Here is a 25997-nt window from a genome sequence, read left to right as displayed (position 1 = left end):
AGAGGCGCTCCTCACTTCTTCCCAGACGGGGCGGCCGGGCAGAGGCGCTCCTCACTTCTTCCCAGACGGGGCGGCCGGGCAGAGGCGCTCCTCACTTCCCAGATGACGGGTGGCCAGGCAGAGGGGCTCCTCACTTCCCAGACGATGGGTGGCCGGGCAGAGGTGCTCCTCACTTCCCAGACGGGGCGGCCGGGCAGAGGCGCTCCTCACTTCTTCCCGGACGGGGCGGCTGGGCAGAGGCGCTCCTCACTTCTTCCCGGATGGGGCGGCCGGGAAGAGGCGCTCCTCACTTCCCAGATGGGGCGGCCAGGCAGAGGCGCTCCTCACTTCCCAGACGATGGGTGGCCGGGCAGAGGGGCTCCTCACTTCCCAGACGATGGGTGGCCGGGCAGAGGCGCTCCTCACTTCCCAGATGGGGCGGCCGGGCAGAGGCGCTCCTCATTTCCCAGACGACAGGTGGCTGGGCAGAGGGGCTCCTCACTTCCCAGACGATGGGTGGCCGGGCAGAGGGGCTCCTCACTTCCCAGACGATGGGTGGCCGGGCAGAGGCGCTCCTCACTTCTCAGACGGGGCGGCCGGGCAGAGGCGCTCCTCACTTCTTCCCAGACGGGGCGGCCGGGCAGAGGCGCTCCTCACTTCCCAGATGATGGGTGGCCGGGCAGAGGCGCTCCTCACTTCCCAGACGACGGGTGGCCGGGCAGAGGGGCTCCTCACTTCCCAGACGACGGTGGCCGGGCAGAGGGGCTCCTCACTTCCCAGACGATGGGTGGCCGGGCAGAGGCGCTCCTCACTTCCCAGACGGGGCGGCCGGGCAGAGGCGCTCCTCACTTCTTCCCAGACGGGGCGGCCGGGCAGAGGCGCTCCTCACTTCTTCCCAGACGGGGCGGCCGGGCAGAGGCGCTCCTCACTTCTTCCCGGACGGGGCGGCCGGGCAGAGGTGCTCCTCACTTCCCAGACGATGGGTGGTCGGGCAGAGGCGCTCCTCACTTCCCAGACGATGGGTGGTCGGGCAGAGGTGCTCCTCACTTCCCAGATGGGGCGGCCGGGCAGAGGCGCTCCTCACTTCCCAGACGACGGGTGGCCGGGCAGAGGGGCTCCTCACTTCCCAGACGATGGGTGGCCGGGCAGAGGCGCTCCTCACTTCCCAGACGGGGCGGCCGGGCAAAGGCGCTCCTCACTTCTTCTCAGACGGGCCGGCCGGGCAGAGGCGCTCCTCACTTCTTCCCGGATGGGGCGGCCGGGCAGAGGCGCTCCTCACTTCCCAGACGGGGCGGCCAGGCAGAGGTGCTCCTCACTTCCCAGACGGGGCGGCCAGGCAGAGGGGCGGCCGAGCAGAGACGCTCCCCACCTCCCAGACGGGGCGCCGGCCGGACAGGGGCTGTAATCCCAGCACCCTGGGAGGCCAAGGCAGGCGGCTGGGAGGCGGAGGCTGCAGCGAGCCGAGACCACGCCACCGCACTCCAGCCCGGGCCACACCGAGCACCGAGTCAGCGAGACTCCGTCTGGAGTCCCAGCACCCTGGGAGGCCAAGGCGGGCAGAGCACTCGGGGTCAGGAGCTGGAGACCAGCGTGGCCAAGATGGCGAAACCGCGCCTGCAGGCAAAGGAGAAAAAGCAGGCAGCGGTGGTGGCGGGCGCCGGCAATTCCAGGCAGCCTGCGGGGTGGGGCAGCAGGGAGCCGAGTAGACTGCAGCGTGGGCCACAGAGAAGAAAGAGAGAAAGAGAGAAAGAGAGAAAGAGAGACAGAGAGAGAGAGAGAGAGAGAGAGAGAGAGAGGGAGGGAGGGAGGGAGGAAGGCTAATCTATTGAAGGCTCACAAATTAGTTTAGTGAGAGAAAAGATAACGGATTGGAAGAGAATTACTATATTCATTAGTTGTGTCTTTAAAAATTTAAAGTAAAATAGAGACATGATTTTTTTCATGCTTTCGAATGCATCTGTAAAAAATAGACTTGAGGGCTGGGCGCTGTGGCTCACGCCTGTAATCCCAGCACTTTGGGAGGTAAAGGAGGGCAGATTACGAGGTCAGGAGTTCGAGACCAGCCTGACCAACTTGGTGAAACCCCGTCTCTACTAAAAGTACAAAAATTCAAAGGGTGTGGTGGAGCGCGCCTGTAATCCCAGCTACTCAGGAGGCTGAGGCAACAGAATCACTTGAACTTGGGAGGCGGAGGTTGCAGTGAGCCGAGATCGTGCCACTGCACTCCAGCCTGGGCGACAGAGCGAGACTCCGTCTCAAAAAAAAAAAAAGTTACTCATTAATAGCATAGACCAATTGGCCTCTATTGGAATTTCTCTATTATTTTCACAATATCCCAGGTTGTGAAACCAGGATTTAATAAAGAACTAGAATGCCACATCTGTGTCACGTGGGTAGGGACCAGTCCTGATCCAATAAGTCCGGGTCTCCGCGTAACCGGACTCACTGCTGGGCAAAATAGAATGTCCGGCGTGCGTTCCTAACAGGGGACCGCAGACCCTCATGGGAAATGTAGTGTCACCTTCCAATGATGTTACCATCAAGGACCTTGGGAACCAGCTTTTCTCTCTGCGCATGCGCCGCTCCGCCCACTCCGCCATTTTCCTCCGGAAGTGCGGAACACAGAGGCACTCCTGCAGCTCGGCACGCCTGAGACCTGGTTGTATGTTCCTGCGGGTGCGTGCGAGGGCGAAGAGGAACCCGTGGGCCTCAGGGGATCCCGGGGGCCGGACCAGTGTTCCCCAGTTGGTGGGAGCAGAAGCGTGGGCGCATCGCGGGCGGGCGGGGCCTGACGTGCAGGTGCGGGCCGCGGACCCTGGCGGGGGCTGGGAGGACAGGCGTGGGGTCCCGGCACTGAAGCGGGTTCTAGAGGCGCAGGAGCGGGTAGGCGAGGCCGGTGGCCCTGGGCCCGGAGTCTGCAGGCCACGCTCCTGCCCTGCCGCTGAGGGACCCGGTTACCAACCCCCATGACGCTCAATTTGCCCATCTGTCCCGGTGCTAACACACAGTTCTCGGGAGACGTTCCCCATTCCCAGAGGAGTAGTGCGAAACGCGTGCTCCTCGAGTCTTAAACTGGGCGTTTGTATTAGTTGGGTTTCCCGGTGTCTCTTTAGCAAGTGAAGTTTCTGGTTCCCTCCTTCACTGTGTGACCTGCCTAGTCCTCCTGGGTTGCGTTTACAGAAGTTTATACGAGACCTAGTTTCCAGGGAAGAACTCACTGATTCCGCGAGGGAGGTGGGGTACTGGATGATGGTCTTCAGCCTTAAGGGTACTTCAGTCTTTTTTTTTTTTTTTTTTGAGACGGAGTCTTGCTCTGTCGCCCAGGCTGGAGTGCAATGGCGCAATCTCGGCTCACTGCAAGCTCCGCCTCCCGGGTTCCCGCCATTCTCCTGCCTCAGCCTCTCTGAGTAGCTGGGGCTACAGGCGCCCGCCACTGTGCCCGGCTAATTTTTTGTATTTTTAGTAGAGACGGGGTTTCACCGTGGTCTCGATCTCCTGACCTCGTGATCCGCCCGCCTCGGCCTCCCAAAGTGCTGGGATTACAGGCGTGAGCCCCCGCGCCCGGCCGGGTACTTCAGTCTTAACCGTGTGTTATAAAGTTTGAAGGGGAGGGTTCCCTATGAATAAGAAGCACACTTGAAAGAACAGCCCTCTGGTCTAATCTCTCACTGGTGGTGCTTCAGAGGAGGAAAAAAAAGGGTCACAGGTGAAGATCCCAGTTTTCCTCGCTGAGGAAATATTAGTTCTACTGCCTAGAATGCACGAGATTTGCAAAGACTAGGTGATAGTGGAAGGTTTGGACGAACTTTCAGAAGGTTGAGGTGAATTCGGCTGAGAAGAACAGGCAAGGACCTAGGAAATCTTCCTTATTTGAAGGGGCCTGAAAGTGTGGTCTGGGGTGCAGGAGTGACCTGTCATACCTGAGAAGATTAAAATACTCTCCAAACACAGTCCCATTCTTTCAACCTTAGCCCGTTGTTTCCAGCGTCTGAGATACATTAAACCTAGTGCCTCACCAAATTTAGCATTAGATTGTGAAGTTCTATTGATTGTATTTGATTTGTAATTTAAGACTTTGTCCCCCTACGTAATTTTGTTAAAAACATATTGAATTCTGTTCGCTTAGGTGTAACAGTTAATACTTGCTGTTTAAGGAACTAATTAAACCTTACTGGCTTATAGAAAACCACCATTTTATTTGTTCGAAGTTCTGCGGATCTGCATTTTCGTGTGGTGGGTTCAGCTGGGTAGTTGATATATTTGTGTTGCCTGGATCACAAAAGAGGCCTTGGTCACCTGGTGACTTGACTGAGCCTGGTTGGTTGAAGATAGTTTCCTTCACAATCTGGCGGTTTCTGGTGACTCTTGGCTAGGCCCTGTGTCTCCAACAGGGTAGCTCCAGACCTCTTCACAATATGACTGTGTCCAAAAAGGCAAGAACCAATGGGTATTTGCATCACGTTTTCCATTGTCCATTCACTGGACAAGTCAGATGGAAAAGCCCAATTTATTGTCAGGGTGTAATATGAGGGCTTGGATACAGGGAAAGGTGTTATTGGGAAACATGAGTAGAATGGTGTACTGCAGGAAATACATATTATGTACATTTAAAAAAACGTAATTGTAGGCCAAAATTGCTGGGTTGCAAGATGCACTTTCCATGATGTTCTGGTATAGAAAAGCAAGATGTACTGTCATGGGAACACTCATATGAAGTTATTTGTGGAATCCACATATTAATAGGAAAACAGTTAATACAGCCCAATATATTTCTATAACATTTATTTTAGTGAACTTATAATGTTTCTTTGTATTAAATTATTAGATTATATCTTTAGGTAATATTGTTGCTAAATTAGTAGGTAATATATATATTTTTATTCAAAAATAAATTGTGCATCTAATGTCTACCAATTAGTGTACTTGTAGATGTATCTTGAGTCTTTGCTGCCCCTAATGAGGCGTGAAGGACTCCTCTCCCACGGGGAAGTTTTTCTTTTTCAGGAGGGAGGAGGGCTTTTCCAGGTAATGTGTCTAGAGTGTTGGGCGGAAGAATCTGGGACCACACCACACCAGTTCTCTCCTTAATCCACGTCATTTGCCTTCTCTCCCAGCTATGTTTCCAGTGTCCTCTAGGTGTTTCCAAGAGCAACAAGAAACGAAAAAATCTCTGGTGAGTTGTTTATTTGTTCTTCACTTTGTTTTACACTGTATTTTCTGAGTTTATGGGTGTCTGTGAATTAAAAAGGAAAAGTAGAAATAAGTGAAACTCAGCTTGAAGGAAATATACATAAATAGGATAAAGCTGACCTGTAGATATAGGCAGGTTATAAGAGCTTAGAGTTGTCTAAGTTGAGTGCAAATTTTCCTTTGATCTTTCTGATGCTGCGACAAAAAAGGCAGTCATGTTTGTTACGTGATTGGAATGGAACCCGAGAAAAGAGCATGCCGTGTTCTTGTGGGACAGGAAAGCTTGCGTGCACCAAGTCTGAACCACCACCTTCATTGGTGACATCGATTATGTGCTGGAACATATTTCACACCGGCCTGGCAGTAAACACTTGTAGTGTTGTTCAGTGGAAACGGTCATCTTCCACTAAAGCACAGCGTGTTGTGCAGTGGAAATGGTCATCTGCCGCTAAAGCACAGCGTGTTGTGTAGTGGAAATGGTCACCTGCCGCTAAAGCACAGCGTGTTGTGTAGTGGAAATGGTCACCTGCCGCTAAAGCACAGCGTGTTGTGTAGTGGAAATGGTCATCTTCTGCTAAAGCACAGCGTGTTGTGCAGTGGAAATGGTCATCTTCTGCTAAAGCACAGCGTGTTGTGCAGTGGAAGCGGTCATCGTCTGCTAAAGCACGGCGTGTTGTGTAGTGGAAATGGTCATCTTCCGCTAAAGCACGGCGGTGTGTGTGGTGGAGGGTGTGAGTGGAAATGGTCATCTTCCGCTAAAGCACGGCGTGTTGTGTAGTGGAAATGGTCATCTTCTGCTAAAGCACGGCGTGTTGTGAAGTGGAAATGGTCATCTTCCGCTAAAGCACGGCGTGTTGTGTAGTGGAAATGGTCATTTCTGCTAAGCCGCGGTTGTGGTGGAAATGGTCATCTCGCTAAAGCACAGCGTGTTGTGTAGTGGAAATGGTCATGCTAAGCACGGGTGTGTAGTGGAAATGGTCATCTTCTGCTAAAGCACAGCGTGTTGTGTAGTGGAAATGGTCATCTGCCGCTAAAGCACAGCGTGTTGTGTAGTGGAAATGGTCATCTGCCGCTAAAGCACAGCGTGTTGTGTAGTGGAAATGGTCATCTTCTGCTAAAGCACGGCGTGTTGTGTAGTGGAAATGGTCATCTTCTGCTAAAGCACGGCGTGTTGTGCAGTGGAAATGGTCATCTGCCGCTAAAGCACGGCGTGTTGTGTAGTGGAAATGGTCATCTGCCGCTAAAGCACAGCGTGTTGTGTAGTGGAAATGGTCATCGTCTGCTAAAGCACGGCATGTTGTGCAGTGGAAATGGTCATCTGCCGCTAAAGCACGGCGTGTTGTGTAGTGGAAATGGTCATCTGCCGCTAAAGCACAGCGTGTTGTGTAGTGGAAATGGTCATCGTCTGCTAAAGCACGGCAGTTGTGCAGTGGAAATGGTCACTCCGCTAAAGCACGCGTGTTGTGGTGGAAATGGTCATCTCGCTAAAGCACGGCGGTTGTGCAGTGGAAATGGTCACCTGCCGCTAAAGCACGGCGTGTTGTGCAGTGGAAATGGTCACCTGCCGCTAAAGCACGGCGTGTTGTGCAGTGGAAATGGTCACCTGCGCTAAAGCACGGCGTGTTGTGCAGTGGAAATGGTCACTGCCGCTAAAGCACGGCGTGTTGTGCAGTGGAAATGGTCACCTGCCGCTAAAGCACGGCGTGTTGTGCAGTGGAAATGGTCACTGCGCTAAAGCACGCTGTTGTGTAGTGGAAATGGTCATCTTCTGCTAAAGCACAGCGTGTTGTGTAGTGGAAATGGTCATCTTCTGCTAAAGCACGGCAGTTGTGTAGTGGAAATGGTCATCTTCTGCTAAAGCACGGCGTGTTGTGTAGTGGAAATGGTCATCGTCTGCTAAAGCACGGCATGTTGTGTAGTGGAAATGGTCATCGCTGCCTGGCTAAAGGCACGGCGGCATGTTGTGTAGTGGAAATGGTCACCTGCCGCTAAAGCACGGCGTGTTGTGTAGTGGAAATGGTCATCTTCTGCTAAAGCACGGCGTGTTGTGTAGTGGAAATGGTCATCTTCTGCTAAAGCACGGCGTGTTGTGTAGTGGAAATGGTCATCTGCCGCTAAAGCACGGCGTGTTGTGTAGTGGAAATGGTCATCTTCCGCTAAAGCACGGCATGTTGTGAGTGGAAATGGTCATCTTCGCTAAGCACGGCGTTGTGTAGTGGAAATGGTCATCTTCTGCTAAAGCACGGCGTGTTGTGTAGTGGAAATGGTCATCTTCTGCTAAAGCACGGCGTGTTGTGAGTGGAAATGGTCATCTCTGCTAAAGCACGGTGTTGTGAGTGGAAAGGTCATCCGCTAAAGCACGGCGTGTTGTGTAGTGGAAATGGTCATCTTCCGCTAAAGCACGGCGTGTTGTGTAGTGGAAATGGTCATCTTCGCTAAAGCACGGTGTTGTGTGGAAGGTCATCCGCTAAAGCACGGCATGTTGTGCAGTGGAAATGGTCATCTTCCGCTAAAGCACGGCATGTTGTGCAGTGGAAACGGTCATCTTCCGCTAAAGCACGGCGTGTTGTGTAGTGGAAATGGTCATCTTCCGCTAAAGCACGGCATGTTGTGCAGTGGAAACGGTCATCTTCCGCTAAAGCACGGCGTGTTGTGTAGTGGAAATGGTCATCTTCTGCTAAAGCACGGCATGTTGTGCAGTGGAAACGGTCATCTTCCGCTAAAGCACGGCGTGTTGTGTAGTGGAAATGGTCATCTTCTGCTAAAGCACGGCGTGTTGTGTAGTGGAAATGGTCATCTTCCGCTAAAGCACGGCGTGTTGTGTAGTGGAAATGGTCATCTTCCGCTAAAGCACGGCATGTTGTGCAGTGGAAATGGTCATCGTCTGCTAAAGCACGGCGAGTTGTGCAGTGGAAATGGTCACCTGCCGCTAAAGCACAGCATGTTGTGTAGTGGAAATGGTCATCTTCTGCTAAAGCACAGCGTGTTGTGTAGTGGAAATGGTCACCTGCCGCTAAAGCACAGCGTGTTGTGTAGTGGAAATGGTCATCTTCTGCTAAAGCACGGCGAGTTGTGCAGTGGAAGCGGTCATCGTCTGCTAAAGCACAGCGTGTTGTGTAGTGGAAATGGTCATCTTCCGCTAAAGCACAGCTACCATCGTAAGGTATGCTCCTTGCTCAAAGAGTGTGGTCCCAAACAGCTTTTGGGAGGTCCTCCTTGATGCATGGATGAAACCCGGAACATCTTGAGGACTGAGTTAACCACAGGTCCTTAAGTAACTCTCCATACCTTTTTCTTAGTTCATCTCTACGTGCAGGGTGTGCAGAAGCCTGTTCATAGTTATATTTTCTGGGAAATATTTCCAGTATTTATTTGCACTTTAGCCCACTCTGTGTAGTCTTGACTTATTTCTTCTAAACTCACCATTAATCTAAATAATAGTCAAATTTAGGGGAACTGTATTTGCCTTACTCGAGTCTTCTACCGTAGTTGAAACTGTCATACCCGAGCGAGTTAGAGAGAAACACCACACTTTGAGACAAATTCAGGAGTCCTTTATTAGCCGGCAACTGAGAGACAGCTAACGCACGAAATTCTCTCAGCCCTGAAGAAGGGGCTAGATTTTCTTTTATACTTTGATTTAGAGAGAGGAGGGGGGATTCTAGCTGCAGCAACTTTACAGAAGAAAAAACAGACAAAAAAGTTAAAAAGACAGATGGTTACAGGAAAACAAACTGTTCCAGGTGCAGGGGCTTTAAATTCATCACAAAGTGATAGGTGAGGGGGCTCTGGGCGTTATCTGCTGGACAAATGTGGGGGCTTTATGGTACTATCTCCGAGTAAATTGCTGGGAACTGCGGACATCGCTTGCCTCAGCACTGTATCAGTTATTGCACTCTTTGATGTGTTGAAAGTCAGCTTGCACAAGTTAAAGTCCTTGAGGAAAGGGGGTGGGTAAGGAGCCCTTGATGTCTTGTAAATGAAGGAGGCAAATGGAGTTTGTCCGGTTTTCTCAGCTAAGGGAGAGTCTATTCGTATTAAAAACAAGGTTAGGTATCTAAGGAAGAGTCTATTAATGTTAATACAAGGTTGGGTATTACAAAACGTCTGTTCATGATCTGGAAATTCTTGTATGTTCTGTTAAAAGAAAAACTTTAAAGGAGTTTAATAGAGCAATAAACAGTTCATGAATCGCACAGTCCCCAGAATCACAGCAGATTCACAGAGACTCCAGCGCAGTCATGTGGTGTAAGAAGATTTATAGACAAAAGGGAAGTGGCATACCGAAATCGGAAGTGAGGTACAGAAACAACTCAGCGTTTGCCTTGTTTGAACACAGTTTGAACACTTGGCAGTGCCTGAGTGGTTGAAGTTTGGCCACTGGGATTGGCCAAGACACAGCTGTAGTTCCAGGTGCATACTCCCAAGTTAGGTTTTCATTCTTGTCTACCTATTAAGATAGGTTGCAGTTCATCCACAGGACTCATATATAGAATTATGGAGTCCTTCTCAGGCCATACTTAGTTCACTTTAAGAATTCGTTCCCTTTGGTTATTTTCCCAATTTTGAGAGATTGGCCAAAACTTTAGTCACTGGTGTCACTATTACCATTGCAAATGTACTTACTTGGTTTAGAAACCCACTGGGAAATAGACCAGTGAGTTTTGAAAAGGTGGAACAAGGACTTGAGTAGAAGGTACCTTCTTATGCTGGAACGTCCTGTTTACAGGAGAAAAAACCTGGTTTGTTCTAGGATTTATGTGTTTCCTTAAAGTCTTAGTTTGAATATGTTACATTTAGCGTGAGTGACTCCATTTTGGTTTGGTTTGGTCTGTTGGGACCTATGGCATGAGGTTAGTTCAAAACAATGGCCTCCCATAATTTTGCTTAAAAAATTCCTCCTTTTGGCTGGGCGTGGTGGCTCATGCCTGTAATCTCAGCACTTTGGGAGGCCGAGGTGGGTGGATCACAAGGTCAGGAGATTGAGACCATCCTGGCTAATGCGTCTCTACTAAAAATACAAAAAATTAGCCAGGTGTGGTGGCGGACGCCTGTAGTCCCAGCTACTTGGGAGGCTGAGGCAGGAGAATGGTGTGAACCTGGGAGGCGGAGGTTGCAGTGAGCTGAGATCGTGCCACTGCACTCCAGTCTGGGGGACAGAGTGAGACTCTTGTCTCAAAAAAAAAAAAAAAAATTCCTCCTTTTTAGTCAAGTTCTCACTTGGTTGAGAGTGTGACCAAAACATAGGGCCTTAGCACCACTTTTAGTTATCATTGTTTTGGGTTTCCAGTTTAGCACGTCACTCCCATTGTTTTGGGTTCCAGTTTAGCACGTCACTCCCATTATTTCGGGTTCTGGTTTAGCACGTCACTCCCATTGTTTCGGGTTCTGGTGTAGCACGTCACTCCCATTGTTTCGGGTTCTGGTTTAGCACATCACTCCCACTGTTTTCGGTTCCAGTTTTGGCACATCGCTCCCATTGTTTCGGGTTCTGGTTTAGCACGTCACTCCCATTGTTTCGGGTTCCGGTTTAGCACGTCACTTCTATTGTTTCGGGTTCTGGTTTTAGCACGTCACTCCCATTGTTTCGGGTTCCGGTTTTAGCACGTCACTCCCATTGTTTCGGGTTCCGGTTTAGCACGTCACTCTCATTGTTTTGGGTTCGGGTTTAGCCCGTCACTCCCATTGTTTCGGGTTCCGGTTTTAGCACGTCACTCCCATTGTTTTGGGTTCCGGTTTAGCACGTCACTCCCATTGTTTCGGGTTACGGTTTAGCACGTCACTCCTATTGTTTCAGGTTCTGGTTTAGCCCGTCACTGCCATTGTTTTGGGTTCTGGTTTTAGCACGTCATTCCCATTGTTTTGGGTTCCGATTTTAGCATGTCACTCCCGTTGTTTCGGGTTCCGGTTTCAGCATGTCACTCCCATTGTTTCGGGTTCTGGTTTAGCGCGTCACTCTCATTGTTTCGGGTTCTGGTTTTAGCACGTCACTCCCATTGTTTCGGGTTCCGGTTTTACACTCCCATTGTTTCAGGTTCCGGTTTTAGCACGTCACTCCCATTGTTTCGGGTTCCGGTTTTAGCACGTGACACTCCCATTGTTTCGGGTTCGGCTTTTAGCACGTGACTCCCATTGTTTCGGGTTCCGGTTTTAGCACATCACTCCCATTGTTTCGGGTTCCAGTTTAGCATGTCATTCATAGGTTACAGTGTCCTTATGGTTGCACATTTTTTTTTTAATCTCTTGTCATTCCAGTTGAAGATATACCATTTGACATTTTAGAGATGGCTGCATGCAAATTCTTAAGACATTTGAGGAAGTACAGTGCACCAGGGAGACTCTTATGACTATTGGGATAACACCAAGAATTTGACATATGCTCCTTACTCAGGGTCCCCATAAATCAAACCACCTAAAATCAAATAGATTAAAGAATGGGTTAGATAAAGAGTTTACTCACTTAACTAAGTGGGTTTTTTTGTTAATTCCCTACAACCGAATCTTTATAATACCCAATGTTTTCTCCATATGCCATAAGTGTTAACAGCTGCACAGATACTTAAGCTAAGAGTCTCATGATAGTAGAAAAGTCTTGATCTGTGATCTTGGGAAAAGCTGTTCACATTAAGGATGCCATCTTCTTCTGGGGGGAAACTGTCCTGGTAAGCATTACCTTAAGGGTTCCAGTGGGTATACGGTTCCAAGTGTGGAGGGACCCTTCTGAGTTGTGAGACTATGAACCCAATGTTTAAGGTTTTAAAGTTTTGCTACCATGTGGATGGCAAGGGCAGTCCTTCTCTGATGTTCTCAGAAGATTCAGTCATCAGATTCTAGATTGTGAAGGGGTTGACTGTCCTCAGTGAACCAGAAAAAGCTTTCTTTAGTTGGTGAAAATACACTGCAGCATAATAATCTACTGTTTTAACATCAACCCTCTTGCATGGAAGAGCTTTTATACCATCAGAAAACATGCATTGAAAATGACAACTGAATGAAATCTCTTTATAAAATGTTTAAATGGTTCATCGGGTAACCAAATGGACCTGAAGTTTTGATTGTTTTCCTAGGAATATAGGTTTGACAAACCAAACATTGGTTATAAACTATTTGAGCAATTTAGAAATCACCACACCAATATATTTAATTTGGATCATTTTCTCTTTTCCATGATGCATTATGGAATGCAGAACTTTAAATAACAAAAGCTTTAAGGACTTAAGAAGGACAAGGCGGCCATCCTGGTTCTTCATAAGTCTGTGCTTAATTAACATTAGACTTACATCCTCTTGAATACCAGCAGTTTCTCCAAATTAGGTGCATGGCACTGGTAACTGATGAGTTCTAGGTAATTTGACTTAGACCATGGAGTTTATTTAAATTATATATCTAAACAATTTCAGTACTGGCTGATTTAGCATGCAAATCTGGCAAAATATTTCCTTGGTATTCTGTGGGCAGCAAGCCACCCAGGCGCCAAGGCAAGAGACCGAGGACACGAGCTGCTCCAGTATAATAAAATATAAAACAAGAATAGTTATACCAGATATAGGTCTTAGATATGATTATATATGAATATCATTAATCATTAGTTTGTAGCAATTACTCTTTATTCCAATATTATAATAATCCTCACTCTATAATCATAACCTAGGAAAAACCAGGCCATACAGAGATAGGAGCTGAGGGGACACAGTGAGGAGTGACCAGAAGACAAGAGTGCGAGCCTTCTGTTATGCCCAGACAGGGCCACCAGAAGGGCTCCTTGGTCTAGTGGTGATGCCAGCGTCTGGGAAGACGCCCATTGCCAGGCGGACCGTGGTCTGGCGGTAGCGAAAAGTGTCAAAGAACAACACCCGCTACTTAGCAGACCGGGAAAGGGAGTCTCCTTTTCCCCGGGGGAGTTTAGAGAAGACTCTGCTCCTCCACCTCTTGTGGAGGGCCTGACACCAGTCAGGCTTTCCTGCAGTTATCTGGAGGCCTAACCGTCTCCCTGTGATGTTGTGCTTCAGTGGTCACGCTCCTAGTCCACCTTCATGTTCCATCCTGTACACCTGGCCCTGCCTTCTAGATAGCAGTAGTAAATTAGTGAAAGTATTAATAGTCTCTGATATGTAGAAATAATGGCATAAGCTGTCTTTGTCTTTGTCTTCTCTCTCTCTCTGCCTTGGCTGCCAGGCAGGGAAGGGCCCCCTGTCCAGTGGACACGTGACCCACGTGACCTTACCTATCATTGGAAATGACTCATATTCTTTACCCTGCCCCTTTTACTTTGTATACAATAAATAACAGTGCAGCCAGACATTCGGGGCCACTACTGGTCTCTGCGTCTTGGTGGTGGTGGTCCTCCAGGCCCAGCTGTCTTTTCTTTTATCTCTTTGTCTTGTGTCTTTATTTCTACACTGTCTCATCGCTGCACACGGGGAGAGACCCATTGACCCTGTGGGGCTGGTACCTATAGTATTCAATTTTTGTTTTACTTGGGTTAGCAGTTTTATAAACCAGTCAGTCTTTTAATTAGACTTTTGGGAATTCTTTTTTTTTTTTTTTCCTGAGACAGAGTCTCACTGTTACCTAGGTTGGAGTGCAGTGGCACAATCTTGGCTCACTGCAACCTCTGCCTCCTGAGTTCCAGGGATTCTCATGGCTTAGCCTCCTGAGTAGCTGGGATTACAGGCGCACACCACCATGCTCGGCTAATTTTTGTATTTTTAGTAGAGGTGGAGTTTCACCATTGGCCAGGCTGGTCTCAAACTCCTGACCTCAAGTGATCTGCCAGCCTTGGCCTCCCAAAGTGCTGGGATTGCCGGCGTGAGCCACTGCGCCTGGCCTAACTTTTGGGAATTCTTAACCAGTCCAATTCTTGTGGAATTGGGGAACTTACGGGGAATTTTTACCCGTGATATTAAAGTTATTAGAAACCTATGTTCACGATTGTTTTTCAGGGTCCTTTTCGTTCTTTCATGAATCTTCTAAGAGACACTATATTCTAAAATTTTGCACGCTTGTGAAGTTTTTAGAAACTGCATCACCATGCCGGGCGCGGTGGCTCACGCCTGTAATCCCAGCACTTTGGGAGGCCGAGACGGGCGGATCACGAGGTCAGGAGATCGAGACCATCCTGGCTAACATGGTGAAACCCCGTCTCTACTAAAAATACAAAAAACTAGCCGGGCGCAGTGGCAGGCACCTGTAGTCCCAGCTACTCGGGAGGCTGAGGCAGGAGAATGGCGTGAACCCAGGAGGCGGAGCTTGCAGTGAGCCGAGGTCGCGCCACTGCACTCCAGCCTGGGCGACAGAGCAAGACTCCGTCTCAAAAAAAAAAAAGAAAAAAAAAAGAAACTGCATCACCATTAAGCAATTAACTGTGGAAATGACTTTAAATAGTTACAGTTAAAGACAATTGACAAGGAAATTTGGTTATTTCTGTGGTCTACAGTAACTTAATAACCATAATTAGGGTGGATGTGGTGGCTCATGCCTGTAATCCCAGCTCTTTGGGAGGCCAAGGTAGGTGGATCACCTGAGGTCAGGAGTTTGAGACCAGCCTGGCCAACATGGTAAAACCCTGTCTCTACTAAAAATAAATTAGCTGGGTGTGGTGGCAGGTGTCTGTAATCCCAGCTACTTCGGAGGCTGAGGCAGGAGAATCACTTGAACCCAGGAGGCAGAGGCTGCAGTGAGCCTAGATCACACCATTGCACTCCAGCCTGGGCGACAAGAGGGAAACTCTGTCTCAAAACAAAACAAAACAAGTAATTATGATAGATAGCATATAGACATATTAGAATTTTAGAAATCCTGGCCAGGAGCGGTGGCTCATGCCTGTAATCCCAGCACTTTGGGAGGCCGAGGCAGACAGATCATGAGGTCAGGAGATCGAGACCATCCTGGCTAACAGGGTGAAACCCCATCTCTACTAAAAATACAAAAATTAGCCGGGTGTGGGGGCAGGCGCCTGTAGTTCCAGCTACTCGGAAGGCTGAGGCAGGAGAATGGCGTGAACCTGGGAGGCGGAGCTTGCAGTGAGCCGAGATTGCGCCACTGCACCCCAGCCTGGGCGACAGAGCGAGACTCCGTCTCAAGAAAAAAAAAAAAAAAACCAAGAATTTCAGAAATCCTATACAATTTTAGAACGGATTGATGACATACACTAAATATACCCTGAAGAAGGTTCAACATTATTTTTTATTTTGACAGTGCTTCCCATGTGACTTGACATGTTAAATAGTAAATAGTCCTGTTTACCTCTCTTTTGGGTGCTTCAGGGGCCTCTGTAGCATCCCAAAGTTAGAGGTCAGAAAAGACAATTTTGAAGTTGAAATTTGATTTTGGGAAGCCTATTAAATATATTAAAGGTTTAAACACTTGATGTTATGAAATAGAATTCCAGGTCACCGTAAGTCATTCATTTACCTAAAATCATGACTTAAAAAATTTTTAAAGGGCAAAAATCTTTACTCATTGATAGAGGGAAGACTTATCTTCCCAAACGATCTGCCTCTTGTTTTTCCTTTCTTTTTTTTTTTTGTAGTTTATTTACAAGGCAAACAAATTTTTCATTATTTTTTAATATTACCTGAAAATCTTCTTTAAAGAGAGAAAGCTGAATGTCATCCAATTTTTCATAAAACCTTATAGACAAATCTATTATTATTATTATTTTTTGAGATGGATTTTCCCTCTTGTTGTCCAGGCTGGAGTGCAATGGTGCGACCGCGGTTCACTGCAACCCCCTGCCTCTCGGGTTCAAGTGATTCTCCTTCCCCAGCCTCCTGAGCAGCTGGGATTAGAGGCCTGTGCACCACGCCCAGCTAATTTTGTGTTTTTAGTAGACACGGTGTTTTTCCTTGTTGGTCAGGCTGACCCCGAACTCCTGACCTCAGGTGATCCACCTGCCTCGGCCTCCCCAAGTGTTGGGATTACAGGTGTGAGCCACTGCGCCCAGCCATTTTTTTTTTTTAAAGACAGTGTCTTGCTCTGTCGCCGTCCTCACCACATTATAGCTCTGGGGGCCAAGTTGCATCACAATGGAAAATCATGGAACCACAGGAAGAATCCACTCAGCTTTGCAAGATGCTGCCCAAGGGGTTGCTTGGAGTAACCAAATTAACATTTTTCATTCTGCCCAGAGCAAAATATATGTGACAAAACATAGACAGACACAAGCCACTTTGCTTAGCACCCAGTATCAAACTGGTAAGACTCAAACTTGCTCCCAGATGGGCCGTGCCATCTCTAAATCTTTTTAGAAGCTTTTGCATATTAATAGGCATCGTTAGATGAGACTAATTTGGGAGCCCTTATTTTTAAATGCACTTCAGGGCATTATTCATTTGGAGTGTTCCACTGTAAGTTATCTTTAGTAAGATTTTGCCATTTCTGTAAGACTTTCCTGCTTCCCAGGCCTAATGTATTAGCCAGAAGGAACTTAGTTTTCCAGAAATTAAGGATCCTGTTTTTACCTAAAATATTGGCTTTACTCCTAGCTTCCCTTGATTAACTTAGCCAGTGATTTTTTCTTCCTGTGTAAGTGTGTGAGAAAAATGAAACAAAGGGGTAGAACACAAAAATCCCTGTGAATTTTCAAAAGCCACATTTTACAACCCCTCCAATATTATCATTTACTACCACTTTCCTTCTAACCCAGTCAGATGTAGGAGGCCTCTAACTGGAACTGAATTCAAGCCAGTTAACTACTGGATCAAATCTGATCCTGGACCCGGTCCCGTTTCTGTTCCCAGTTTGGAACAGAAATTTGCTCAAAGAAACTCAGAGCTCAAAACACAAATCCATGGAGCTCTGAAATCCGAGAGAGAATTTGCCACAATCCCCAGCTGCTCCGAGAGGTCAAAGGGCACAAGTGTTACAGAATCCTGGGGTGTCACTTTTTCTGCCTGAAACCTCTGGCTGGTGGCACCTTTACCTGTGTTTTGCTCGGGCCCACTGGGCTCGTTCTGTCCACTCAGCTCATGCTAATGGTCTGGATCCCACACCTGCCAAGGGCGAGCTGGGTACAGAGCAGTGAGGGGTGTGTGAGCAAGCGAGCATGGGATCTGGCCACTGCACACAGCCAAGCATGCCAGCTGCGGTGGGGCAGGCAGCTCCAGGCACCGGCACAGGTGCCAGCTCCCTGTGAGGCTGCAGCTGGACCAGGCTGACTGCAAACAGCCTCCACTGCGGGTATCAGGGAATGCAGTGGCACCTGGAAGCTTGGAGGTGCGGGAACTGCAGAGCCCCAAAGAAGGTGTCACAGCCCTGGCTTGGGGAGCTCCTAGGTCTGGGCTCCCTGAAGGGCCACAGCTCTTCTCTCCTTCTCTCTTCTCTTCTTCTTGCCTGCAATTTGGCAAGCAAGGGGCGCATTTCAGCCCTGTTTGTTACACCTCTTTCAGCCCTGCTGGTTAGCGGGTCCTGAGTTCTTGTCCTGCGTCCAGGAAGAATGAGGTATGTGGGCAAGTAGAAGGTGACAAGGTGAAGAGGTGCTTTATTGAGCAACAGTACAGCTCATAGGAGACCTGCAGTGGGTAGCTCCTTTCTGCAGGCAGGTCATCCTGACGTCTGTTCAGCTCTCAGCAGCTGAGAGGAGACCCATGGTGGGTAGCTGTGCCCACAGCGCCCAGGCTGTTCGAGCTGAGGGGTGCCTGCAGGCCAGTGCTGAGCCACCCTTAGCCCCACCTCAACCTCCCTCCTGTGCTTGTCAGTGCCCAAAGTCTGGAGGGGGCCAAAGTGGCAGGGGGCTGGCATGTCAGCACTGCCCAGAGCTTGCACACCCCAGGCCGGGTTGTGACAGTACCCTGGTTTGGCCTCAACTTGGATCCAAAGTTAGAGTGGGCTCTGGGAGGAGAGAGACACCAGGTGGCGGGACCAGGTACGACTGAGCCTGTGGGGGCAGGGGAGCTTGCTGGGCCTCTGAGAGTGCAGAGATGCCCGGGTCTGCAGTCATGGCTGGACGGCTGCAGCTGTGCCTGGGAGGGCGGGGCTCCTACCTGCCAATTTAGAAGGGGCAGGGTTCCCACCCGTTCCTGGCTCCCACCAGCTTCGAGGAGCGCACAGCCCCAGCCACTCCTCCCCACTGCAGCCAGTGTCTCCCTAGCGACTGCTCCACGTGGGCCACTGCTGCCATCATAAAGGGGTCCTTGCAGGTGCCTTGCTTGTACCTCAGCACTCTTGGGGGTCATTAGAAGCCCTAGCAACCCTGCTCGCCACACTATAGCTCCGGAGGCCCTTGCAGTCCTGCTCCCACAGATCCCACTTCTGACACCATCTATTAAAAGAAAATCTTCAGCCGAATTAAATTTAAAGGAGCTTAATTGAGCAATGAATGGCTCACGAATCAGGCAGCCCCCAGAATCACAGCAGATTCGGTGAGACTCCAGCACAGCCACATGGTGGAAGATTTATACACAATAAAGGGAACATGATGTACAGAAATCTGAAGTGAGGAGTGAGGTCCAGAAGCAACTGGGTCCGTTAACAGTTCTCAGCAGTGAGGTCCAGAAACAACTGGACTGGTTACAGTGCTCAGCATTTGCCTTATTTGAACACAGTTGAACACTCAGCAGTGTGTGAGTGGCAGAAGTTTGGCTGTTGGGATTGGCCAGGGCTCAGCTATTGTTACAGGCACATACTCCTAAGGTTTTCATTCTTTCTACCTATTAAGTTAGGTTGCAGTTTGTCCACAGGGACTCAAATCTAGAAGTACAGAGTCCTTTCCAGGCCATATTTAGTTCACTGTAACAGTTCCTATTATGACCTCACTGACAGTTCTTTTTCTCTGAATTCTCCTTTCTTCTCAACAGCTTATCCAAATGTTCCGTCGGTCCCTGTTCATCCCGCCCTGCAGTTCTCTTTGACTGATTCAGCCCTTTGTAGTTTGCAGTCCTGTTTCTCTACAGCTTGGACCTCTTCAGTCTTTCCATCATAGGTTTAACTCTCTGTTGAATGCTTCTTTGTAGCTATCCAAAAGTTACCTTAAGCTCAAAAAATTCAAAGTGAAAGCCACATCCTCCTCTTTTTCCTTATGTGTATGGCATTACTACTGTGCAGCCAGTGAACCAAAATGGGATTTCTTCTGGGCTTTTCTTGCTTAGATCCAGGCTCATCTGGTGTCAAGTCCTGTTACTTTTGTTTGCTTGTTCTTTAATTTTTATTTTATTTTTCTTTTGAGACAGAATTTTGCTCTTGTTGCCCAGGCTGGAGCGCAGTGGTGCAATCTCGGCTCGCTGCAGCCTCCGCCTCCCAGATTCAAGCAATTCTCCTGCCTCAGCCTCCTGAGTAGCTGGTATTACAGGCATGTGCCACCATGCCTGGTTAATTTTGTATTTTTAGTAGAGATGGGATTTCTCCTTGTTGATCAGGGTGGTCTCGAATTCCTGACCTCAGGTGATCCACCCGCCTCGGCCTCCCAAAGTGCTGGGATTACAGGCGTGAGCCACCGTGCCTGGCCTGCTTATTGTTTTCATCTCATCCTGATATCCAAATACAGGAGAGGAGCTGAGTTGGTGTTCACTAACAAGCATAGAAGCTTTGTTACATTTACAGTGTCATTCTTGGCAAAACCTGAAGGGTGTGTTTGTGGGGTAATGAGGTTCAGTCCCCTGTGACTTGTGCATCTGGCCAGCACTGTGGGGACATCCTTAGGAATCCATGGGGAGAGAGAAAGCATTCAGGAGTTAGTGGGACACGTTTGACAAGGGCCAATAAAGAAATATGCAAAGACAAAAAGCAAGAAGCACATTGTCGTATTTTCTACCTTTTGTTTATATAAATTTGTCAATGATTCTAGTTTATGTTAATATGCAATGTATACAATATGCTAGCATATACAATATATGTTTGTAGTTTAAACATTTCTGTCATGTTTTCAGGTTCTTTAAAGATTATATTACGCTTCCTATTTCAGATAGCCGCTTAAAATGAGTAAGGAAAAACGGATGTGTGCATCAGTTCTGTTTATGGACTAAAACTAGTTGATTTCTTGGTTAAGAGCAAAAAGTGACAACCTAATTAACTGAAAATTTTAAGTAGGCAATTATAGTTTTAGCTTTAACGTAAAAATATTAACTATGCTCCATTCTTGCATTTTTAATCTAATATTCAATATAAATCTCCACATGCCAGGTTTCAGATCAAGGTTCTACTTGTGATCTCTCATGAGTTTTTCAAGGTTTTAATTATCTGCGATGTAACAACGTACCAGTAACCTTACTGGCTTAAACCAGGAATTTATTCTTTTTACATGTCACAATTTTCTGGGTCAAGACACTGGACAGGGCAGTGTGGGTTGGCTGCTTCATGATGTCTCTGGTCTCATCTGGAAGGACTCTAGTGGCTGGGGATGTGGAGCAGGCACCCAGAAGGACTAGTGGCTGGGGACGTGGAGCAGGCACCCAGCCCTCTCTTTGTGGCCAGCATGGACTTCCTCCCAGTCTGGCAGCGTCAGGTAGTCAGCTTTGTCTGGCTTCTCCCAGGGTGTGTGTCCAAGAGGCCCAGGCAGAAGCTGTAAGGCCTCTCATGATCGCCCCTCAGAAGTCCCAGAGCATCTCTCCTGCCACACTGTCCAGTCGTACTCATCACTAGTCATACTCATCCCTGAGACCAGCCATGATTCAAGGGGGGAAGGTGATTAGATTCCACCTCTTGATGAGAAGCGTAGTAGGAATCTGCAGCAGTCTTTCATAAACCACAGCTTGTCCTCTGGCCACAAACTACTAACATTTCTCCCACATGCAAAATATGCTTTGCCCCTCTCAAGAGCCCCAGAATGCTTTTCCTTATGGCACTGTCTGGAAGCCCAACTGAATCCTGCATCAGGTTGTGGTGTCCTGTCATCTGCCTCCCCACACGCTCAGCCTCAGTGAGGACTGAATCAGGTTGTGGTGGCCTGTCATCTGCCCCCCGACACACTCAGCCGCAGTGAGGACTGAATCAGGTTGTGGTGGCCTGTCATCTGCCCCCCCCACACACTCAGCTGCAGTGGGAACTGAATCAGGTTGTGGTGGCCTGTCATCTGCACCCCCCACACACTCAGCCACAGTGAGGACTGAATCAGGTTGTGGTGGCCTGTCATCTGCCCCCCCCACACACTCAGCTGCAGTGGGAACTGAATCAGGTTGTGGTGGCCTGTCATCTGCACCCCCCACACACTCAGCCACCGTGAGGACTGAATCAGGTTGTGGTGGCCTGTCATCTGCCCCCCCCACACACTCAGCCGCAGTGAGGACTGAATCAGGTTGTGGTGGCCTGTCATCTGCCCCCCTACACACTCAGCCGCAGTGAGGACTGAATCAGGTTGTGGTGGCCTGTCATCTGCCCCCCCCACACACTCAGCCACCGTGAGGACTGAATCAGGTTGTGGTGGCCTGTCATTTGCGCTCCCCCACACTCAGCCGCAGTGAGGGGACTGGTGTGAAAACAGTCGGCATTTCCCTTTAGACGGGGTTGGTGGGAGGCAAGGTAGGTGCATGGTCATTCCCATGGGGCGCCTGTTGCAGTTCTCTGATTAGTGCCCAGTTCTGGTCCCTGAGAACGGCGTTTGTGCCTTTTTACTCCTCCCTCTGGGCTTTTGTCATTCTTCATGTTCTTTTTCCTTCAGTGCCTGGGTTACCGTTGACCAACTTTCTCTGCCTTTTTCTTATGGTCAGTAGGGTATTCAATGGCTTCTTTTTCATTTTTTTCTTTTTCTTTTTTTTTTTTTGGCCTTTTGAGACAAGAAATTATTTCTTTATATTTTCTCTAAATTCTGTTTGAAAACTGAACCTCCTTTTTTAGATCATGTCTGTCTCCTGTCATATTTATTCAGTGACAGGGGAGGCCAGTAGCACTTTCCACGTTCTTCCCAGATGTGTCCTTAGGCAGATCCCTGAGATGGTGCAGTGCCCTTTCAGTTTCCATGTTGTGGCCGTAGTTTTCCCACAGTCCCTCAGCACGTAACTCCCAGGCCTTTTCTCCAGTTTCCAATGACATTATCTCACCGTCCTTCAGGCCCTCACCGAGAGTCTTGATGCCCTTCCAGCTTGCATGAATGGTCTCCTTGAGGCCCAGTTACAGCTCAGCCTCACAGTCGTGGCACATGTTGTAGCTTCTACCACCACAGCGGCTCATTTCCAGCTGCCGTATTCTGTTCCAGTTATCTATTCTGAAGAAACAAGCCCCAAAACTTGGCAGCTTAAAACAACTCATTCTGTTTTTTGGCTTAGAAAGTCTTGGTGGCCAGCTCATCTCACAGACACAGTTGCAGCAGGGCAGCAGCCGAGCTGGATTGTGTGAAAGCACAGCGGGGTGGTGTGCAGGGTGGCTCACTAGTGGTTGGGAGTGGGTGTTGCTGGAGGCTCAGTGGGGGCTGTCAATGCGTGGAGCTAGTCATGGACTGGCTGTGTGGTTTCCATCATGGGGGTCTCAGGGGAGTGGTATTTCCTGCCTGGTGACTGGCTTTCTCCTGGATAAGTGTTCCGTTCTCTCAGCCTGGCTTCTGAAGTTCCCAGATACCACCTTTGTCACCTTCTGTTGGCCAAATAAGTCAGTAGTCTGAGCAAGATTCAAGGGGAATTGGTTCTCACAGAGAGAGGAGCAGGAAAGAAGTTGTCACCTTTAGTCTACCAGAAATGTGATTTTTATAACAAGTTCCAAATATATTCCAGTTCCCCTTGTGAATATTTTTTGACTCACAGGATATTTCAAAGTTTATTACTTGGTTTTCAGACATATGAGGCTTTTCGGGGTATCTATTGTTGGTTTCTAATTTAATTTCAAGTTTTCAGACAACATATTTTGTATACTATTTCAGGCTTGAATCTTTTCTCAGTAGATCGACATACAGTCTGTCTTGGTAGTGCTCAACTGTGTGCTTCATAAATACCATTTGGGTCAGGATTTTGTCATTTAGATCTGTATTTTTCCTATTTTTTTATCTGGTTGTTCCGTCAGTTACTGAGAGAGCAGTATTAATTCACCGGCTATAATTGTGGATTGTCAATTTCCTGCTTTTGTTCTGTTGTTTTTGATTCATGTACTTTGATGCTCTGTGTGTGTGTACTTTGTGTACACTTTGAGGCACAATTTATAATTGTAATATCCTCTCTGATTCTTTTATTTTTATGAAAGTCCCCTGTTTATTTCTGCTGATATATTTTGTTCTGAAGCCTCTTTCATCTAGTGTTAACATCTCCGTTGAAGCTTTTTATGATTAGTGTCTGGATAGCATATTTTTATGGTTAGTGTCTGCATGGCATATTTTTTCTCATACTTTGTGTCTTTGTGTTTAAATTGTGTCTCTGTGGATGCCATATTGTTGGGTCTTGCTTTCCTCTCAGGTCTGGCAGTCTCTGTCTTAGAGTATTTGTCCAGTTACATTGTAACTAATCATTACTAAGGTTGGATTTAGGTCTGCCATTTTTCTACTTATTTTCTATTTGTTTAATTTTTTTTTTTTTTAAGACAGGGTCTTGCTCTGTCACCCAGACTGTAGTGCAGTGGTGCAATCTTGGCTCACTGCAACCTCTGCCTCCCAGGCCCAACCAATCCTCACTTCAGCCCCCTGAGTAGCTGGGACTACAGGTGCATGGCACCACACCTGGCTAATTTTTATATTTTTTGTAGAGATAGGGTTTTGCCATGTTGCACAGGCTGGTCTTGAACTCCTGAGCTCAAGCAATCTACCCACCTTGGCCTCCCAAAGTGTTGGGATTACAGGCGTGAGCCACCATGCCTGGCCTTCGTCTGTCTTTTGATTTTCTATATATTCTTTCCTAACTTCTTTTGGGTTAATTAAATATTTCTAAATATTCCAGTTTGATTAATCTTTTGGCTTTTTGAAATAATTTTTTATAGGCTGGGCATGGTGGCTCATGCTTGTAATCTCAGCTCTGTGGGAGGCCAAGGCAGGTGGATTGCTTGAACCCAGGAGGTTGAGACCAGCCTGGGCAACATGGCAAAACCCTGCCTACAAAAAAACCAAACCAAAAATTAGCCTGACGTCGTGGTGTGCACCTGTAGTCGCAACTATTCAGGAGGCTGAGGTGGGAGGGTTGCTTGAGCCTGGGAGGTTGAGGCTGCAGTGAGCTGTGATCATGCCATTGCGCTCCTGTCAGGGCAACAGAGTAAGACCCTGTGTCAAAAGAGATCATTTTTTATAAATTTATTATTTCGAATTTTGGTGACAAACGCATACCTTAAAATTTACCATAATAACCAGTTGTAAGTATACAGTTTTGTAGAGTTAAGTACTGACAGTGTTGTGTAGCAGATATCGATTTTTTTTAATCTTGGAAAATTCTATACGCATTCAACAACTATTAATTTCCTCTCCTTCCACCTCCTGGAAAGTACTATTCTGCTTTGTGTTTCTAAAAATTTGACTTATATACCTGGGGTTATATGATATTTGTCGTTTTGATAAGTAGGTTCCATGTTATGTGTCAGATGTGTCAGGATTTTCTTCCTTTCTATGGCTGAATAATATTTCTTTGTATATGTATACATCCTTTTGTTTATCCATCCATTCCTGGATAGACGTTTTGGTTTCTTCCACCTTGTGGCTGTGTAATGCTGCTGTGAACATAGGTGTGCACATATCTGAGGTCCTGCTACTAATTATTCTGTCTCTCTATAGAAGTTGGGTGGCTGGATCATATGGTCATTTTATTTTATTTTTTTTGAGGAGCCAGTTCATATTTCCACCAACAGTGTACAAGGGTTTCACTTTCACCTGCGCTTGTTACTTTCTGTTGGGTTTGAAGTGATGTCCCATTGTGGTTTCTATTTGTATTTCTTTAATGATTAGTGATGTTACACATCTTCTCATATATCTCATGTATCTGTTGGCTATTTGTATATCATCTTTGCATCTTTGGATAAATGTTCTTTGTCCATTTTTTAATCACTTTATTTTGTTGTTGGGTTGTAGCGGGGTTTTTTGGTCATGATCATTCATTATCTCACAGTTCATCCTCATTACGTTGGGCAAACAGTCATGCTGCAGGGTATAGATTATGTTATTCTGTTACTTTCAGGTAGAATTGGGGTCCAGGTTCTAATTGTCTCTAAGTTTAGGTTCTGAATGAGAATCAGCAGAGGTAGACCACTGCTGCTGAGGCCTGGGGACTGCTGGGAAAAAGGCAGGAAACAGATAGGGACCTGGCCATGGAGGGTTTGTGTTTCACGGCTCCCATCTGGGTACCCAAGGAACCTACATGTAGCTCATGTGTGGAGAGCCCACATTGGCCACTCAGAGCAATTGAGGATGGAACAGGCTTGGGGCTGGAGCTCATTATTTGGAATGATAACCACATCTGCACAGAGAGGACCTGATAAGATGTTGTCCTTCTGTCTATATCTGGGAATCCTGTGTAGGGTCTCTCTGTAAGGACAGGGGCAGGGTTGGCTCCTTGGCCTCTAGTTAGCCTCACGAGTAGTCTAGTAGAGGTTTTGCAAACTTGTCACCATCTGTGGACATTCTGGCCAGCTCTTGTTTTCACCCTACTGACTTCTTCAGACACTAGGCTGTTGCTTTAGACCATTCGTGGTTTTTCTTCCTCTTCAAATCAATAATCAGTAAATCCTCTTCAAATCAATAAATTTCCACTCCTTTAGGAAACTCTGATCTGGTCACTCCAAGGTTTAATTAACTGGTTTGATTGTTTTTCTGGTTTCTTGGTTTCTTTTTCCTTCTTCCTGGGGTTTCTAGTAATTTTAGTTTGATGTCTCACTTTCTCCATTTTTTATTTCTTAGTTTTCTTCTGTGATTATTTTCACTGCAGCTGCAGGGCCTAATCCTGGGTTGGCAGAGAACTAGCATTTACTCTGCCCTAATTGGAATCCAGGAGAGATAGGAG

The 25997-nt window shown here is 47.6% G+C and overlaps 1 protein-coding gene across 1 annotated transcript in view; it reads left to right on the top strand.

The window, feature by feature from the left end:
* The first annotated feature begins 2599 nt into the window (after positions 1 to 2599).
* Positions 2600 to 25997, top strand: part of LOC100588139 (zinc finger protein 717-like) — a 54073-nt gene continuing 30675 nt past the window's right edge. The window contains 2 exon segments of the mRNA XM_030805305.1: positions 2600 to 2655; positions 5094 to 5152. Coding sequence (XP_030661165.1) covers positions 5096 to 5152 — 57 coding nt within the window. The 5' untranslated portion in view covers positions 2600 to 2655; positions 5094 to 5095.

Source organism: Nomascus leucogenys, chromosome 24 (genome assembly GCF_006542625.1).
Source record: "Nomascus leucogenys isolate Asia chromosome 24, Asia_NLE_v1, whole genome shotgun sequence".
Classification (NCBI taxonomy): Eukaryota; Metazoa; Chordata; class Mammalia; order Primates; family Hylobatidae; genus Nomascus; species Nomascus leucogenys.
The sequence above is the reverse complement of the archived record's forward strand: the minus strand, read 5'-3'. Positions and strand labels throughout refer to the sequence as shown.